The sequence below is a fragment of the Zasmidium cellare genome (genome assembly GCF_010093935.1).
Source record: "Zasmidium cellare ATCC 36951 unplaced genomic scaffold M409scaffold_5, whole genome shotgun sequence".
Classification (NCBI taxonomy): Eukaryota; Fungi; Ascomycota; class Dothideomycetes; order Mycosphaerellales; family Mycosphaerellaceae; genus Zasmidium; species Zasmidium cellare.
This window is the reverse complement of record NW_022986949.1, coordinates 719044-736949: the sequence shown is the minus strand read 5'-3', so window position 1 is coordinate 736949 and position 17906 is coordinate 719044. Positions and strand designations below refer to the sequence as shown.

The 17906-nt window shown below is 53.9% G+C and overlaps 7 protein-coding genes across 7 annotated transcripts; 4 read left to right on the top strand and 3 right to left on the bottom strand.

Annotated features, from left to right (window-relative positions):
• Window positions 1-374: 374 nt before the first annotated feature.
• Window positions 375-1682, top strand: M409DRAFT_50887 (uncharacterized protein; the record flags this gene model as incomplete). Its single annotated transcript, XM_033811660.1, has 4 exons — window positions 375-866; window positions 922-1362; window positions 1419-1515; window positions 1573-1682. The coding sequence occupies 4 exons, from the start codon at window positions 375-377 to the stop codon at window positions 1680-1682; spliced, it is 1140 nt and encodes a 379-aa protein (XP_033672338.1).
• Window positions 1683-2577: 895 nt separating this feature from the next.
• On the top strand, window positions 2578-3454 carry M409DRAFT_18565 (uncharacterized protein; the record flags this gene model as incomplete). Its single annotated transcript, XM_033804556.1, has 3 exons — window positions 2578-2781; window positions 2836-3110; window positions 3160-3454. The coding sequence occupies 3 exons, from the start codon at window positions 2578-2580 to the stop codon at window positions 3452-3454; spliced, it is 774 nt and encodes a 257-aa protein (XP_033672337.1).
• Window positions 3455-3642: 188 nt separating this feature from the next.
• On the bottom strand, window positions 3643-5577 carry M409DRAFT_50885 (uncharacterized protein; the record flags this gene model as incomplete). Its single annotated transcript, XM_033811659.1, has 4 exons — window positions 3643-4471; window positions 4526-4840; window positions 4887-4971; window positions 5049-5577. The coding sequence occupies 4 exons, from the start codon at window positions 5575-5577 to the stop codon at window positions 3643-3645; spliced, it is 1758 nt and encodes a 585-aa protein (XP_033672336.1).
• Window positions 5578-6441: 864 nt separating this feature from the next.
• M409DRAFT_63718 (uncharacterized protein) lies at window positions 6442-10692 on the bottom strand (the record flags this gene model as incomplete). Its single annotated transcript, XM_033815728.1, has 1 exon — window positions 6442-10692. One exon carries the CDS (start codon window positions 10690-10692, stop codon window positions 6442-6444), a length of 4251 nt encoding a protein of 1416 aa, XP_033672335.1.
• Window positions 10693-11260: 568 nt separating this feature from the next.
• Window positions 11261-13183, top strand: M409DRAFT_18562 (uncharacterized protein; the record flags this gene model as incomplete). Its single annotated transcript, XM_033804555.1, has 1 exon — window positions 11261-13183. One exon carries the CDS (start codon window positions 11261-11263, stop codon window positions 13181-13183), a length of 1923 nt encoding a protein of 640 aa, XP_033672334.1.
• Window positions 13184-13816: 633 nt separating this feature from the next.
• M409DRAFT_63716 (uncharacterized protein) lies at window positions 13817-15080 on the bottom strand (the record flags this gene model as incomplete). Its single annotated transcript, XM_033815727.1, has 5 exons — window positions 13817-13870; window positions 13926-14368; window positions 14419-14639; window positions 14823-14909; window positions 14971-15080. The coding sequence occupies 5 exons, from the start codon at window positions 15078-15080 to the stop codon at window positions 13817-13819; spliced, it is 915 nt and encodes a 304-aa protein (XP_033672333.1).
• A 1166-nt stretch (window positions 15081-16246) lies between these two features.
• On the top strand, window positions 16247-17530 carry M409DRAFT_50881 (uncharacterized protein; the record flags this gene model as incomplete). The annotated part of the gene is made up of 1 exon (XM_033811658.1): window positions 16247-17530. The coding sequence occupies one exon, from the start codon at window positions 16247-16249 to the stop codon at window positions 17528-17530; it is 1284 nt and encodes a 427-aa protein (XP_033672332.1).
• Between the last annotated feature and the right edge of the window lie 376 nt (window positions 17531-17906).

The following is a 17906-nucleotide window of genomic DNA, read 5'->3' as shown; positions in this document are numbered from 1 at the left end:
TAGAAGTAGACTTCTTTGTTCGTTCCAAAATCGTACGCCAACTCTTCAACGAATACTTGCATTCTGATAATTGTATCGCGAATGTCGACAAAAAGGGGTATCGGAGCCGGCCCGCGATGTCGTGCTTGCTGCAAAGATGTCGAGCTCAAACCTGGGGCTCCACGCCTGCACGAGCTGGAGAGGTCTTGTACCGCGTGCTCGTACCTGTCAATGTTGCACTCTCCTGCCAATGAGAGACCACTTATCAGTAGAGCTCGCGAGCTCGGCTTATAAATGGTATATTATCAGAGGTCATTGAAAGGTAATCCGAGTTCTTGATTGACAACTATCCAACATTCACTCGGTATTCAACAACGAAAGCCCTAGTTTCCATCATGGCTCCAATTGCAATTGATCCTCAAATCAGAGATGTCGCCCAGCCCAAGAAAGACACATTAGCTCTCCCGGCAACCACACGTGAGCGGCTTGATAGGGCCGGAATAGACCTCTCCAATGGGTATCCATATCGCCCAGCTCGACCATTGTACTTGGACGATGCATTTGCCATTCGCAACGAACCCTGGCAACACGACGATGCAGGTGCCAGAGCCGCCAAAACCGATAAGAATAAGACGGCTCTCCTCTCAGCGGCATCGAAAGTGACCAATCTCACGTCGCATATTGGAACTGAGATCGAGGGCCTCCAGTTGAAAGATTTGACTTCCCAGCAACGAGATGAGCTGGCTTTGCTCATCGCCGAACGATCTGTAGTCTTCTTCCGCGACCAAGATCTATCACCGCAGCAGCAGAAAGAGCTTGGCGAGCATTACGGCAAGATTGAGGTTCACCCACAGGTCCCACAAGTGCCCGGTGTTCCCGGTGTGACGGTATGAGAATCACTCCATACAACAAGTCAGTTGAATCCAATCTCATCACATATAGGTTATTTGGCCTGCTTTGCAAGCCACCGAGAGAGCAGCGAACTTCCGCAACCCAGGAGGAGCCAGTCGATGGCACACGGACCTCGTCCACGAACGACAGCCTGCAGGCATCACTCACCTCCACAACGACACCGTCCCCAAGATCGGTGGAGACACTCTCTGGGCATCAGGATACTCTGCGTATGAGAAACTGTCTCCAGAGTTCCGCAAGATCATCGATGGTCGAAAGGCAGTGTATCAGAGCGCCCACACATACCTCGATCGTAAAGATCCTGAAGCCGGTCCAAAGCATATTGAGCGTGTTCATCCCCTTGTCAGAGTGCATCCAGCCACTGGATGGAAGGCTTTGTGGGTAAATCGAGCATTCACGAAGCGAATCGTTGGCCTTGACAAGGCTGAGAGTGATCTGATCCTCGGATATCTTTTCGATGTGTTTGAGAAGGTATGTTGTGTCAATTCATCAGCACTCTCAGTTGGTCACTGGCTAATGCCTTATAGAATGTCGACATCCAAGTCCGATTTCGTTGGACTCCAAGGACCTCCGCCCTCTGGGACAACCGTATTACAATTCACAATGCCAGCTGGGATTATGAAGGTATGTTTCGGCGGCCAACATGCAGAACTTTGAGATTGATGCTGACTTGTCCCCCAGGTAGCGAGCCACGTCACGGAACTCGTGTTACAGCTTTGGCGGAAGAGCCATACTATGACCCAAATGCACCGTCTCGCAGGCAGGCATTGGGTCTTGAAGACCTTGAATGAGTGGCAAGATGGCACTGTCCTGCCTGGATTCGCCAAATCCGTTATAAACTTCGTGCGCTTGTTCGCCTTTCCAGCTTTTCAATGAAAGCAGACCCACCTTACGTCGCTTTGACAATGCTTTCACAAGTACCACGGGGTCCAGGCGATGTAGTGACATCGAAATCATACCCCTGAGACGTCTGCTCGAGCCCCTGGGACAGTCTGACCCGGACTACGTGACAGGCTCACCATAGTAATTCCGCTCGCCACAAAGTTGCCGGTTTATAACCCTCCTCCTTATAACTTGAACATAATCGGAAGATGCAGGTGAAGTCCACGATTCGCCTCCTTGCCGTTCAAAATCGCCGTTCAAAGGCCCAGGCACACACGAGAAGATTTTGCTGATCGAACGATGGCCAGCCAAAACCAAACAGCAAGATACCGCTCCTCGTATTTAATACTGACTACGACGCTGGGGTCAGACATACAGAGCGCAAGACAACCTAAAATCAGCACATCTACAGCCTCGTCTGCCTAGCTGGTGTCCAATTCCGGACTTTCGAAATTCCCATGCAGACACGGACCGCATAGGTCCGAGTAGAGAGGCATTGTTAGACACTCCTTTATTTGAGCCTCTTATCTCTGATCTACGGTTTCGCTTGGGGCCATGGAACGGTGGCGGATGAACACAACCCCGTCGGATTGATAATGCAGCCTTGTTCCAAGACTACTCGCCTGAGATATGCGAAGGGTTTTTGAACTGGATAGCGAGATGCTGAGGAATGAAGAAGCATGCCAGAGGTTTGGACTGCATATATAGCTAGCTACCATGGACGAGGGAAGTCACATTAAATCAACAACAACATCATCCTCTCAACCAGTCTGGGCATGCACGACCACCGCACGGGCCTCCACAATGACTTCCAAGCACCAAAGCTATACGCTGTACTATTACAAGCTGTCCATAGCCTCCCGGATGGTAGGCTATTCCTTCCCACTCCGAAGGAAGCCAAAAGACCCAGACAATGAGGTCTTGATCTCTCGGGAAGAGCTCATCGATATCACGAGTGGCGAGCAGTGCACGGAGCATTTTCTCTGCGAGATCAATCCTTTGGGGGCCGTGAGTCAATGAGGTTGATTATGTGATTTTGCCCTCCACTGATTCATAATACAGGTCCCTGTCCTCCAGAGTAATGATGGCCAGGAGACCATCCCCGACAGCCTGGCAATCACAAAATTTCTCGCTCAAACAGATTCTTCTCTGATCCCAGCTTCGCACCAAACCGAGATCGTCGATCTCCTAGAGGAACTCCACAAGATCAACTTCTTCACCCTGATTTTCAGCAACAAGCCCGAAGTCCCACGCCAATCCAAGGCCGCCTTAAAACAGCTCCTCGCCGGCGACATCAGCGAGAGGTACGCTGAAGCCATCAAGGGCAAGATAGAGCAGTAAGTTGCCCGAGTCCCTCCAGTAATACCTATCCGACCTTCTGCGTAGCCTCAATAAAGAACGCATCGCAGCTCTCGAACCAGAATACATCGCTGCAACAGTCAACAAGGCCGAGAAATGGCTCGCCAAGATCGACAAAATCGTCCAGTCGTCACGCACCACGTGGTTGTTCGGAGAGGAACCTACTGCCCTTGACGCACATGTCGTGGTCTTTGCGAGCACGATGGAGGCTGAGTATGTTGGGCGTGGGAGGATGACTCCAGAGGCTGTGAGGGCTTCTGAGAGGAGGGCTATGGAGAGCAGGGAGTGGGTTGAGTTTGAGGGGAGGTGGATGGCAGCTTGAAAAGGATGTAGGGAGTAGTAGGGTGGCTGTTGGATTTTCAATGGAAAATTTGTACGCGCGGAAGCTGCTTCAGTACACGCCTTCATCAGGAGAGACGCCAATGGAATTTTGCAATGCTTTGAGATCAACCTCATGGAAATGTAACAAACCATAGAGCTCCATCTATATCTCCCCACCGCCTTCTCTTATTAATCCCTCCTCAACACAGTCCTCCAAGCCCTCGCATCAACCCCCACCCCCCTTCCCTCCTCCCCCTCAATCAACACAAACTGATCCAACGCCCTCAACCCATAACTAAACAACGAAATCTCCGACCAAGTCTGACAACTCCCCTGCTCGAAAAACAACAACGCATCCTCCTCTTCCGCCTCGTCTTCCGACAGAACATCATAAACACCCTGCCACGTCCTCTCCTTGCCATGCACGAGGTTCGTGGGATACAGACGAAGAGTCGTCTGTCCCGGCCCCGAAGCGCCGAAGATGGTCTGTCCGATATTGGAGATGATGGTGTTGACGCCGTTGACGGTGAAGTTTTGCACGAGCAACCCCGGGCCTGAGTAGACGGAGAGGGTGATGCTGTCGTTTCCGGAGGTATACGTCCCTGCATAGCGTTCCTTCGCCTGGGCCTTGTTCGTGCTGTCTAGAGCTGGAATCAGGACGTCGAGGACTTGCGATAACAGAACCTGCACGATTCCTTCGCTCGTATCTGGCCCTGCGCTCGTCACCGCGAAGATCAGGTCGTAATCTGGGACCAGCGCTATGAGTGAGCTGTAGAGATTCAGGTTCCCTCCCTTGGTGTATACGTCGACGATGTGGCCATCACCTCCCGTTAAGTTCATTCCACGGGCGATTTCCCAGACTTCGCCGACGAAGGTGCCGGATGAGGAGGTAAAGGAGCGGGGTTTGAGCCAGGAGAGGGTTGTGGATGGGCGGAGGAGGGCGGTGGAGAGGATTGAGGCGCCGAGGGAGTAGATGTCATTGGTGGTGGAGTAGATGCCGCCGGATTTAGAAAACCATCTACGTTAGCCGGACTAGACGGCAAGGATAAGGTAAGGGGATATAGGGGTATACCTCGCCTCAAACCCAAGATCAAGATCTCCATCGCCCATCTCAGCCGTGATGAAGGCATCTTCTAAACTCAGCGGACGATTCACACTCGTGCGGTTCAACTCCAGCGGCTCCAGAATCGCCTCCTGCAAATACTCCGCGAACGACAGTCCCGTGACACGCTCAATTACAAGCCCCAGCAACGCGTATCCGACATTCGAGTAAACGGGCGTGGTGAAAGGCGCGTAGACAGGATTCTTACGGGGCCAGGACGTGAAGAAATCCGGAGAGACGTCAGTCACCATACACTCCAACAGCAAGATATGAGGGAAACATACCCTTCCATGTACAAGCCCTCTCCGTCGGCACACTCGAGCTCCCACACCCCGTGCCTTGCTCCGTACCGTTCAACACCGGCAGTCCAAACGCGCTGTAGTTCCCCGGCGCATTATCAATATCCTCATCGCCCACTAAACCCGTCACATATCATCGTCAGCAAATCCCTCTCCCTCCCAACAAAAGCCCATGGATAGGACAAGAAACTCACAATCCGCCGCAATCCCCCCCTCATGCCCCAGCAACGCCTCAAGCGTAACATCCCCCCACGCCGTCCTTTCCACCGCATCAATGACCTTCCTCCCACCAAGCGCATCATACTCCTCCAGCAACAACTCCGGAATATACTCTGTCACCGCATCCCCTAATCGCAGTAGTTTCCTCTCCGCGAGGATCTTGACCACGTACGCGGTGAAGAGCTTCGAGATGCTTGCGATGGCGAATTGGGTGTTCCCATCTACTCTCTTACTTCCGGTGGTGTTGAATACGGTGGGTGCGTTGTGGAATTCAAATAAGGCCTCCTCCGTCGTGCCGATTTTGATGGAGACGGCTGTGGAGTTCAGATTCTCTGTGAACGATTGTAGGAGGGCTGTGATGTTCGAGAGCGCTTGCTGGACGGTTGGGTTGGTGGTGAGATTTGACGCGAGGGGAAGCGTGGGTCCTTGTGGGGGACATTGTGCTCGCGTGTGTGTGGAGAGGAGGGAGGTGAGGAGGAGGAGGAGGGGAAGGGTGTGGAGCATTTTCGAACACCTTTCAAGAAGAAACAAATCTCACCCAGATGTCAGAAAAAGGACAAAACCCACCAGCGGTACGTCAAACATCCCTCGAGGACATACAGGCAGAGTGGTATAGATATACCCCCTCCACCCAGCAACAAGCAAGAACCCCATCTGCCGTGTTCATTCGGCTGCAGCCTGATCCTGATCCCCACAATCTCGCCAATCCACCAGCACAATGGCTAGGAATAGCCGCAGCTGCAGCAAGGTACAAGATCGCCCTAGTGTCCACCAAGCATATCAAGCTTTCCTTGACGACCAAAAGCCTCATCTGCCTCAGCTGGTTAGCGCTGGAGATCGACCTCGTGCTCACCTATCTACTGCAAGTCCAGTCTGGACACGATGAGGCATTTTAGCGGAAAAACTACGTCCAACACATCCATGCCCCTACCAGTACCCATTATCATCACGAGCACTTTTCCTTTCAGCCCTCGATTAGTCCTTTCTGCGAGGAAAAACTTCATTCCCATAAGCTCACAAACAAATAGACTTCTGCTGACACACCACTTTGGCGAGCTCTGCACTCATAGCATACCTATCAAAGCTCGCGGCCTTCCTCCGGGATGCTTTCCGCTTGACTGTATCACCGTTGCCTGCTCTGCGAGGCGAAGTAGAACGTTCGACGGATTAATAGTAGTCTCGTTACTCGTAGGAACTAGGTATGTAAAATAAATTCCTCGTCAAACTGACGACGCAACCAACGCCGACGCTGAATGCCCATATCCATCCACCCATTCCACTCCTCCCATATTTCCACATCTTCATTCTTCAGCCGAAAGTAGCCCTCCTCTTTTGCCTCTCACACAGGGATATCCAAATCCATCACTGCTACTCCTCCCCTCCCTCGACCTCACCCTCGCCCTCGCCCTCCGCATCACCAACCTCCTCAACCTCCACCTCCTCCTTCAAACTCGACCCCTCTCTCTCCCTGCCATTGCTACTCCCCGCACTAACCGGCGTCGCCAAATCAAACCCACTCCTTCCCTCACTGCTCACACTCGGCGTAGCAGGCGTCCCGGGTTCAAGGCTCAACTGCACTTTAATACTCAAAATCCACTCGTGCTGCAATAATTCCGCCGCGCTAGCTCGTTTGGCGGGATCTCGCTCGAAGCAGCGGTTCAAAAAGTCCAGTCCCACGTCGCTCATCTGCTCGTGCGTGGGCATTTGGGGCGAGTTGCCGTTGGCGATGTTGTACATGATGGCGAAGTCGTTGTCCATGTTGGCCCAGGGGCGGGAGCCGGTGGCCATTTCAGAAATGACGCAGCCGAGAGACCAAATGTCCGCGGCGCCGAGTCGGGCGTGAGGATGTCGGCCGCCTTTGATGACTTCGGGAGACATGTACATGGGCGTGCCTTGGACGCTTTTCTGGCGCCCGCGGCCATCCGGCCCGTCAACGACGACGGTTTTGCCTTGTTTGGCGATGACTTTCGCGGCACCGAAATCGACGAACTTGATGACGCCGTTGTGGTCGAGGAGGATGTTCTCGGGCTTGATGTCACGGTGGACGACGCTGGCTTCGTGGAGATAGCCGAGACCTTCCAGCATCTGCAGAGCGTAGACCTGGACGACGGTTTCGTCTTCGATGCGACCATGCTCGAGAAGGCCGGCGAGTGACCCGCCTGAGCAGTATTCCATGAAGATATAGACCTTGTCTCGGTGAGGCTCGATGCCGTAGTATTGGACGACGTTGGGATGATCGAGGACTTGGAGAACGCCCATCTCGTCACGGATCTGCGACACGATCGTGGGGATCATCTTCGGGTCTTGCAGTCGGATTTCCTTGACAGCCATCAAATGGCCACTATCCAGGTTGATGGCGGCATAGACGGATCCGAAGGTGCCACCGCCGACGAATTGTCCCTGCTGCCATCGTAGATGCACGTTACCGGCAGAAGCAGAGAGATGCGTCAACGCTCGATCAGCGTCGTTCGAGTCTTCAAGCACTCGTCCGAGAGCTTGTCGTTCAGCCTCGCGATCTTTCCTCGCTTGATCCAACTTCTCCAGCTCATCAAGCCACTGCATGCGTACAATCTTGGAGCTTTCTTCGTCGTCCTTCAACTTACCCACATCCAGTCTAAGCTTGCCAACCATGGCATCCATTCGCTGCTTCTCGGCCTGAGCAGCAACAGTTCCTCTGGCGCCCATGATGTCGAAGTGGCTGATGAGCAGACTCATACAGCCTGCGACCTTGCTTCTCAAGATGCCGTATTCGTCATCAGTCATGGTCAAAATGCTCTGCCCTCTTGTCATGACCATGGCAAATTCCAGAGCGACCACTGCCCACCGAAAGGTCTTTCGGTCAGACGCAACGCAATCATCACAGATGAACGACACCCAGTCGAGCGCCAATTTCGTGAGCTTGTGCTGATTGTCAAGTCTTCGCTGCGCATCCATGTGAATAGCCGAACGCTGTCCAAACTCCGTAGCGAAAGCAAAACAGGTCTGGATGAGCTCTTGACTCTCCCATTTCCGACCAGCGGCTTCCGTCTGCGAGCGTACTATCGCAACAGAGTCCATGATGGTATTGGAGAGCTTGTGCGCAGTCTTTCTTATCTTGGCGAGTTCCTGGTTGACCCGCGGCAGATTGGCACGCTGCTCGACCAAGACCGTGAGTTCGAAATTACCGACTGCGTTCTGGAAGGCCATGTTTGCGTTCGCTAGTCTTTGTTGGCTGCCGTCAGCGACAAGTCGTAGTCGTCCGGTCTTGAGATCCAGCGAGTGTGCCGACTTGAGCATCTCATTACCTACAGGTCCCAATGACACTTCGATCCTCGAACCTTCCCAAAGAAGGGGATTTTCTGGTCGAAGTATCACAATGTAAGGGTTGCTCGGATCCTCAGGACTGTCTTCGGCGTGGTAGCATGTACCGAGCATGCTCTGGATATCTTTCGATCGGTCTCTGAGTGCCGGACTTGCGAGGATGTACATCCTGCTCCCCACTTTGCTTTCCTCACCAGGTGTCAGCGGGCTGGAAGACGGGGTCTCGACGAGAAAATGGCCCGTCATCTTCAAGGTATGAAGAAGGTCCTCGTACAGCTCGCTGTCTATGTTGATGCTGTACTCGGTGGCATTCTCGAATCGCTGGCTAAGGATCCTGCCGAAACGGAAAATCTTTCGCTGGCGGACACGGACAGAGTCGAGGATAGACTTGTATCGCTTGTCCATCTCGGCGGTTCCAGCGACTTCATCCGGCGGTCGCTGAAGCTCTTTCTCGAAATGCGCTGCTAGGCGGCCCATGGATTTGGAGGTCAAGCTGGAGAACTGTTCGGCCACCTCAACATCACCTCCATCCAGGTACCGGCCCAGCTCGTTTGAAAAGTCCCACTCCTGTTCCAGAATCTCAGCTTCCTTGAAGGTGTTCTTGTTTGCCATGAGCTTCCAGTTGAGCATCTTGAAGTAAAACTTCAACGCATCGAGAATGACTGAGTCGAAGTTGTCGTCAATGCAAGGTGGTAGATCCCAACCTGCTTCGGGCTGTGCGACAATATTGTACGCCTCCTTGATTTTCACAGCAAGCTGAAGCAGAATCTGAAACTGCAGAATCATCTGCTCAGCAGTCATGACGCCTTGCTGAGACGGGTCCTTCATCTTCTTCGCATACGACAATCGCATGCGGATAATTTCCTGGATGAGACGACTCGGGAAGTTGATTAAAGTTAGTAGTTCCTCAATGTATGGCGGGAGATGGCGGTCAGCGAAAGCTTCGGCGTTGCCTATCAGCGTGGCCTTTGCCTTGTGGATGACCATATTGACTCCGTTCAGCAAACTCTTTTCACCTTGCAACGACTTCAGACCGTCCTCTTTCAAGATCCGATCAATGAAAGAGCTGTCGTCGAAGAGGTGGTTGTGTTGCTCGCCTTCAGGCCTGGTGCGGGCTTTCGTAAAGTCCAGCTCCAGATTGCCGACCCAAGCCTGAAGAATGCCCAATTCCGTGTTGATGAGCTCGGTGGTGTTGTGCCATGCTATGACAGCATCGCAAGTCTCTTTGTACGCGGTCGACGCAGCACGAGGGTGAGCAGCTTCAAAAGCCTGTCGAGTCGGGTACAGGCCTTCTATCTTTTCGATCTTTTTCACGACCTCCTGCACCTGCTCGACAGGCGATTTGCCCACCTCAGCCTCGCCTTTGATCTCAAACGCAACGATGCCCTCAATGGCTTGCTTGATCTTTGCCCGTCCGTCTTCAATCAACCGTTTCTGCGCCGCAATTGATCTGCCACAAGTCTTGGCTCTCACGCCTATCCACACCTCCGTTTTGAGCGTATTCTCGCCTTTATCTTCCGGCCCACCAATCAATCTCTTCTTCTCCTGCTTCACGACATCTCCAGTCAAGACATTGGCCAGCATCGCATGCCATTCCAATCTCTCGCGATTCGCGGGAATTTTCAGTTCTTCCATCGAAGGTTCGAGATCATCACCGTAGTACAATAGAGTATCCGCTTCGGCAGGGTCGTGGTCGACATAGTTGGCGTTGGTGGGAGAGTCCTCATCAGATTCCGACCCAGAGCTATAGTCCAAGCTGGGCGTCCGCGGCTCGGCGTAAAAGTCATCTTGTGGCGCATCTTGCCGTATCCGCTGGACGTAGGCCTTTTCCTGCGCCCTGTATTCTGCGTTGGGGTTCCTCTTGCTCCTGTGGGTGGATGTATTTCGTGGGCGAGTCGAAGTGTTGAGGGAATATTGATGCGGTCGTCTCGCAGGTGCATAGGCGTTGCTAGGTTGGCGAGTGTTTCCAGGTCGTGGTGTTCTGGTTGGTAGACTGCCATTCATAACGGCAGACCCAGGCGGTAGAGTCTCATACTGCGGCGTGGCAGCGACACTCCCGGGTCCCAAAGATCCAGGCCCTCTCGTCCGTGACGAAACACTGCTATTCGGCGTCCATCCATAGCTGCTCCAATTGGTAAGTGGAGTCACCTCGTCGGCGCCACCGTTGGAGCTGAAATGGCGCGAGCTGATGCCGTCGCTGTCGCTGTACGCGCTGCTGTCCTGCCCCGGCCCGCACTCTGCGTCATTACTACTGCTGTTGGTACCCGAGCTATCAAAGGTCTGCAGATCGGGCCGCCCCTCGGCTTGGATATCCTCCATGATGGTCTCGTGGCGCGTGACGGGGATGGCCGAGTCGGAGGCGTAGCGGACGTGGGCGCCGCGCAGGAGGGCGAAGGGAGGGAGGGCGGTGAGGGACGGGTGGTGAGGCGGTTGAGAGGAAGGTGGTGGAGGTGGAGGAGCGGCAGGCATCGTCTCGTCTTGATCGGGCTGGTAGGTCAATTCAAGATCCGCGGATTAGGCTCAAGCGGCCGTCGATCGGCCCGGGGCGATGATGTCGCGAACGAGTGGCGGTGGCTGGTGTCGGCGATGGACTTTGCGAATGAATGTTGCGGTGGTGTTTGATTGATGGATTTCATTTAGGACTGTATGTTATGGAGGTGAATGTTACGGTGGTGAGAGGAGCGGCGGTGTGGTGTTCTTGCTGCGGGCCAGCCGGTTGCTCATCCTGGCTCCGTGGCTGCTTCTGTCCACTCCAATCTCGTCGCCCACGATCCAGAGATACGCGAGCTCACGTGTAACCAACTCTCGGGCCATAGCTCCCACTCACATTCACTTCACCTCTCGACATCCATCTTGGCACAGTGGACGAAGATGGAAATCACAACTAATGGCCCCCTCAGCTCTGACCGCAGTGCTCCTCATCACACGCACCCGTCCCGGCCCCAAGCTGGTCTACCACTATCCAGAAATACCCGACATCAAATTGCAGACGCATCACGATCAAGATTCTGATGACTCCGAAACCGAGACCGATGAGCCTGCGGATAAGCACGGCAGGAACTCACGAAATGGACCAGCTGTCAGTGGAAACACCGTCAGCAACGGCAAGCTCACGTCGGGATCAGAGACGGTTCTTGGCCATTCGGTAGAGACGTTGGAGAAGCTGCTATCGCCTGGGAGGTGGTGTGATCAGAAGAAGTTTGAGATCTGTGTGAATGGTTTGACATTCCTCGGCCATCCGGTCTATGCTCTAGCAGATGGCGAGTGGACGGAGAGGCCGGCAGAGAATGCCGAAACTGCTGCAGCGAAGTTGAAGAAGCCTGGTCTGAAGGATCACCAGAAGTATGGAGAGTACCACATGTATCTTGATCCAGGGAGTCTGGCGACCACGCCTCTTGCCGGGACTGGAGCGATCAAATCGGAGCATGACTTCACACATATCCCAGAAAGTCTGGATTCTCAGAAAGGACTAGCCACGTCGATGGAAAGTGGCTCGACAGGTTCAGCTCCGGCTTCTGAACAAATGGCAATGTTTCATGTTGTGTTTGCGATGCGTCCTCAGGGAGCAGATGGCCAGCGAGAGGTTCCAGCAATGCATGACGAGGTTGCGAAGACGCTGAGCAGGGCACTGCATTACTGCCAGAAGCAGAGCAACTATGTCTCGAATGAGAGTAGGAGACTGCTTGCTTTGCGGGCCAAGGCCAGGCAATCGCAAGACTCGATGCAGGGGCTCTGGAAACAGATGATTGAGACGAGCGAATTGGCGTGGGCGTTGGAAGAAGTGTATGAATGCATATCCAATGGTGAAGTGGCAGGCATCAGACTCAATGGCATGGAGATGTCACTGCACATCACCCGCCCTGAAAAGCAAGAGAATATACTGGATCCCGAGCCGCTGTCTGCTCTCCTCCTCCTCGAAAGCAAAGAGACACTCCTAAACCAACTCTCCCACCCCGACGCATCGCCCCTCGCACACTTCATCCGCGAAATGACACCCACCAAGAACCTCCAAAAACACGCCACCAACCTCGGCATGCCCATCAACGACATCCTCTACCTCGCCCGCCACCTCATCAAATGGCGCAAAGCCCGAGTCATCATGCCCCTCCACCAACGCAACATCTACGTCGTCAGCCCCAACGCCCCATTAGAAAACCTCGCCCACCTCCGAGACTCCTACATCAAGCTCTTCCCAACCCTCCCGAGCCTCCCCAACATGCTCAAAGTCCTCTCCGGCAAACCGATCAAATACGGCCTCATGATTCCCTCCCGAGATCACCGCGGAGCTTTCATGGAGATCCTCTCCTTCCTCGCAAGACACGACCTCGTCGTGCAACTCAAAACCTCCGGCTGGCTACGTCTCCCTAAACACCTCCCAAATACCTCCCACCACCCCTCCCGCCTGGACTCGACGAACAAGAGACCCACCTCCGCCCGCGGTCTCCTCTCGCCTCGCCTCCGCGCTACCGAGGACGACACCCTCAGCATCCACTCCGACAAAACCACCATCGCCGCGCCCACCAGCATCAAAACCCCCTCCAACCCACCCCCTCAAAACGACGACAACAACCTCCTCATCACGCATCCCACGCACCCCACACCAGAACAAAGCACCCTCCTCGCCCACCTCCCCTTCGAACTAAGCAACGTCGAGTTCCGCGAGAATTTCTCTCTGATCCTACCGCATCTCGATGGCGAGCATGCTTTCGAGGAGATTGCTGCGAGGGTGGGGGTGAAGAGGGGGAAGGTGGAGGAGTGGTTGCTTGAGTTGGAGAAGAAGGGGTGGTTGGTGAGTGTGAGGTGGGTGTGAGGGGATGTTGTGCTGGAGCTGGGAGAGGAAGGCGGCGCGGGCTTTGTGGATGGATTTTATTGGTGCCTCGAGTCTTGATATGACTTGACTGGATGTTTACGGGAGTGATCCCGAATCACCGCCGAATGTACGAGATGGTCAGGGTATCCCATAGAGGAGGCCTTTCCCTCTTCGCCGTGCCCACGTAAGCCGAAACACACCTCACTAGCCAGTCCAAAAGCCCACAGGCCATGATCAAAGCAGACAGCTTCATCATCAAACTGCAATCCATAGGCTACGACGATTGCGGAGGTGAAGAGAGGGAAGGCTGCAAGGTGGACACGGAGGGTTGATGATGTCTGCGATCCGTAGTCGAACCGCAGTGTGCAAAACAGACCGAATGACAGGAAGCATATCAGAACCATTACGAGGATCCGCGAAGCACCGCATCCTTGTTTTGTAGCATTTCATACACATGAATTTGTCCTTCCTCGACTGCTATGTGAAGTGTCGTAGGACCGTAGGTTGAACCTCCCTGTAGCCGCGTTTGCCTCTTTTTCAACGCCGCGCTGGATGCAAGCTATGATGCTCCTCCGCAGTCCCGTGCCTTCCTTGTTCTAATGCCCAAACTTAGGAACGGTGAAGTTGGTGGGTTTAGACTGCCTCGCCACGCATCTTGCGGAAGAAATCCATGACGCCGGTGAAGACCTAGAAACACATCAGTGATGAGTCTTTCCGCCATAAAGACTCGTCTCGAACTTACCACCAACAGGATACCACCACCAGGACCCAGACGCAAGACCTTGGGCAAGAAACCCTTGTAAAGCGCACCGAAACCCTCCTCTCTCGCCACAAGACCCAGAGCCGGCCACGCCCAGCCATACTTGGGAACACCACCAGCAACCTTGGGGCTGTTCTGTATCCGGCTCTTGACGACATCCATAGGCGTGTTGAGGATCGTACCGACCGTACCACCGATCGAACCCGAGATCAGGTCGTTGCGCATCTGGACGGACTTGTCTTTGGTGGGGTTTGCGGGGAGAAGTGCGCGGACTTGGAAGATGCAGCCAAAGTAGCCGCTGTTCCAGAGGACGTGACGCCAGATGGTGGACTCGAGACCTTGGTAGAGGGTCCAGACACCTTCTTGTCGGACGATCTTGGCAACGCAGTCGAGCATGCCGTTGTACTTGGCTGCTTGCGCCTTGTCTGGGAGAAAGTCAGTATACCGGTCTGATGGTTGGTGGGAGGTGACTGACCTTGTAATCGAATCTTGACGAGCTCGAACGGCACGACGACGAACGCCTCAGTTGCACCAGCAGAAGCTCCCGTGAGGATCGAGAGGGACTGGTTCATCTTGGCGACACCGAAGAGGTTCCTGTAGACCTTGCCCCACTCGTCGTTGGCGGCGAACTTGGTGGCACGCTTGGGTGCCTCCATGAGGATGGGTGCCGTGATACCGCGGTAGAGACGCGAAGGGCTGCTCACGGTGTCAGTATCGGGGATAAACCCAATGTCTCCCAATTCCTGTGCTCATGTTGTCTCTGTGGTCCTGCCCTGCTCTGCTCTGCTCTGATTGCTGTTGCTGTTCATGCTGCTCTTGTTTCTCAAGACCTCCACCACCGCTCACACAGCACACATATCACACACGACTCTCACTTACCCTTCATTCGCAATGATCTTCTTGAAACAATCCAACATGCCGCTGTAGTGATCCTGGCCCGGAACAGGGACACTACCCTGGATTTGCCTACAACACCAGTCATTGCCACATCCTCATGCCCAGATTATGCGTGTCTCTCTCTTCTTACACTCGCGTCTTCACGACATCCAGCGGGTACATGACCAGAATCTCGGAGACACCAGCCACGGCGCCGGCCGCGAACTGGTATATGAAGGGGAGGGGCTTGTCGGTCGACATGGTGACGGCTCGCTCGAGGGTGGTTTGTAGGGATTGGCGGACTGTCGACGTCGAGGGGCGAGGTGGGCGAGGTGGGCGAGGTCAATGGATGACTGGACGTTGGAAGCCGTCGAGTATTTTGGGGAAGCTCACCTCGCCAGGGTAATCTCTCTATCGGGAGGCTGAACCTTAATGAGCGGGTCGGCCCCCGCGTTTCAAAAGCCGATCGATGTCACGTGCGAGTGGAATGGGAAGGTCTAAGAGAGTCAACTTCACTTCTTGTTCCTTTTCAATCTGCTCTCACTCTCTTGGTATACCCATCCTCTTTGCCAGACTCTTTAATCTCGTGAGCAAGATACATTGAATCAAGATTAACTAATCTGTTGATTGGCTCTGATATTGGGTACGCTAATGGCTGGCTGCATGGAGGGCACCACGCGTTTCACACGAGAACCACGCCGAACTGCTTGCTTGGCAATGCCCATATCCAACCTCACCCGATATGCAGTTTGGAGAAAACACAAAATTAGAGCGGTGACAAGTGCTAGGAAGACTGCAAACGTATTATCTGCGAGGCCTCATCTTCTGCACCTTTGCACAATCTTTCAAGTGACATCTACGTACACAAGTCTAATCTCCATACACACTACTTTGAGCATGTGGATTAATATAATTCGTCTTGAAGAAGGTGATGCAGCATACCAGCAGTATCGCAGATCCGAAAAGAGCTCCATATCAGGACGGGCAGACTTGCACATCTTCCCCGCCCTCACCGCGAGTCCCTCGCCGTGTCTGGACTCCGAATTGTCTTCCTTGATGCTGCATTCGTTAGGACAACCAAGCGCTTCAACAAGCAGCGTGAGGAAGAGACCATCGAACTTCAGCAGGGCAACGCACGGAAGGGCTTGGAGGTATGCCTCTTGAAGTCGAGTCGATTGGCGGTCACTTTCAGAAGCCAATCTAAAGTGAGTGAATACACATCTGAAGCTGACGCTAGGAAAAAAGTCAGTTGACAGCTAAACGAACTCATTCGATTTCAAGTGATGGCACTTTTGTTCACATGCACTTCACTAGCGGGGATCCAGCACAGACCACGCCCAGACGCTTTCAAAAGGCCGGCTTTACGCTTGGAACTTGAACCTCCTCCTCATCGTTGCCGCACCACTCGATCGCATCACCTCGACACCATGTCCGCCCTCCGTCCTTCTAGGCGCACCACAGCCGAGTCGGATATCGAGTCAACTCCCGAACGACCTCGGCGAGGAAAGGTCGTCAACTATGCAGAAGATAGCGACGACGAGCAGCAGTCCCCACGACCATCACGCATCCTCCCAACCAACCGACTGAAGAAGGATCTTCGCCGGCGATATGATGCCAACGCCAGCCGATCGGGACTTCTCAGGCTCCCTCCTGAGATCCGAGACAGAATCGTCAAGCTTGTGCTGGGAGGTCGCACCATTCACATCTTCTCCGACAAGCGTAAGGCCCAGAAGTCACAAGCCCTATCCTACGATGACGACTCATATGAGCCGGAGTTGCCTCGAGAAGAGCACAAGACGAAGAGCTTTCACACCCCACCTCAGAAAAAGCAAGCTGCTCGTGAAGACTTACGAGTGGCCCCTGGTGAGGATTCTTGGGCCTCGCCTTACGATCTCTCCTCCGGGCCGGTATTCGATGCTGAACATGGTCGCGGACAATACATCACGAAAAGTATGACGAAGAGAACCAAAGGAGAGAAGTCTTATGAGTTGCATCTCTGCCGCTCTGCTTGTGTTGCAGACACGACCGACGAGGACTACATGCAAAAGATCCAAGCTGAAGGCGAGGAACTGCGTCGCCGAGACCACACTCGCTGGATCGAACGACATCACCGATGCCGCCATGCCCTTCACGACGGAACTCACCTCCACATTCGCGCGTACACCCGACCCCTCGACCTCGCCCTGCTCAGCGTCTGCCGCCAACTCCACGCCGAAGCAGCCCTCCTCCCTTACCAAGAAAACACCTTCACCTCCACCCGCTTCTCCGACCTCCAGCGCTTTATCACCACCCTCGTCCCAAGCCAGCTCCACGCCATCCAGCATATCAACATTTGCTACGCATACCACCAATCCGACAACTCCCAACCCAGCATAGAAAACAAATTGAGGACCGCTTTCCGCAGCCTCAAGTCCCTCACCATCCTGCTGCACTCCAGCGGCGACTGGGCCTTCGAGTGGGAGCGCGTTCAGATCTTGGCCGATCTAATGCAGTTCAAGAAATTGAATATCGAGGCTGTCAATGTCTATCCGTACATGACGGATGACAACCTGCTCAAGTTCGACTTCTTCACGCTGACGCAGTTTGAGGGTTGGGCGAAGGAGATTGAGGAGGAGCTGAAGAAGGACTGGGACACGAAGGATAAGAAGGTGCTCCAGGAGATGAGGGTCGTGGCGAGGAAGAAGTTTGGCTTCTTCGATCAGTGGACTTGATAGCTTCATTCGAAGATCAAGCACAAGGTAAATCTCAACCCATAGAGACATGGAGAAGGAAGAATGGACTCGGAGTTCCAGACATCTTTGACAAACTACGATGATGACGACAAACCAGCAACCACTATAGAACACGACAACACAACACACAATCTCCGCCCAACACAACAATCACAGCAATCACAACAACCACACCTCACACCCCGAATCCGAACACCACCTAATCTTCATCAAAGCCAGCCAAACGTCGACATCGAGCGGCAACAGGGAAGTCTCAATTAGTTTCATGAGGCAACAGTTCCTAGCAGCAGATCAGATCAAAAGCGATTGAAACTCGAGCAAAAGAGCATGAAAAGAGGGCGTCCAGGCAGAAGAC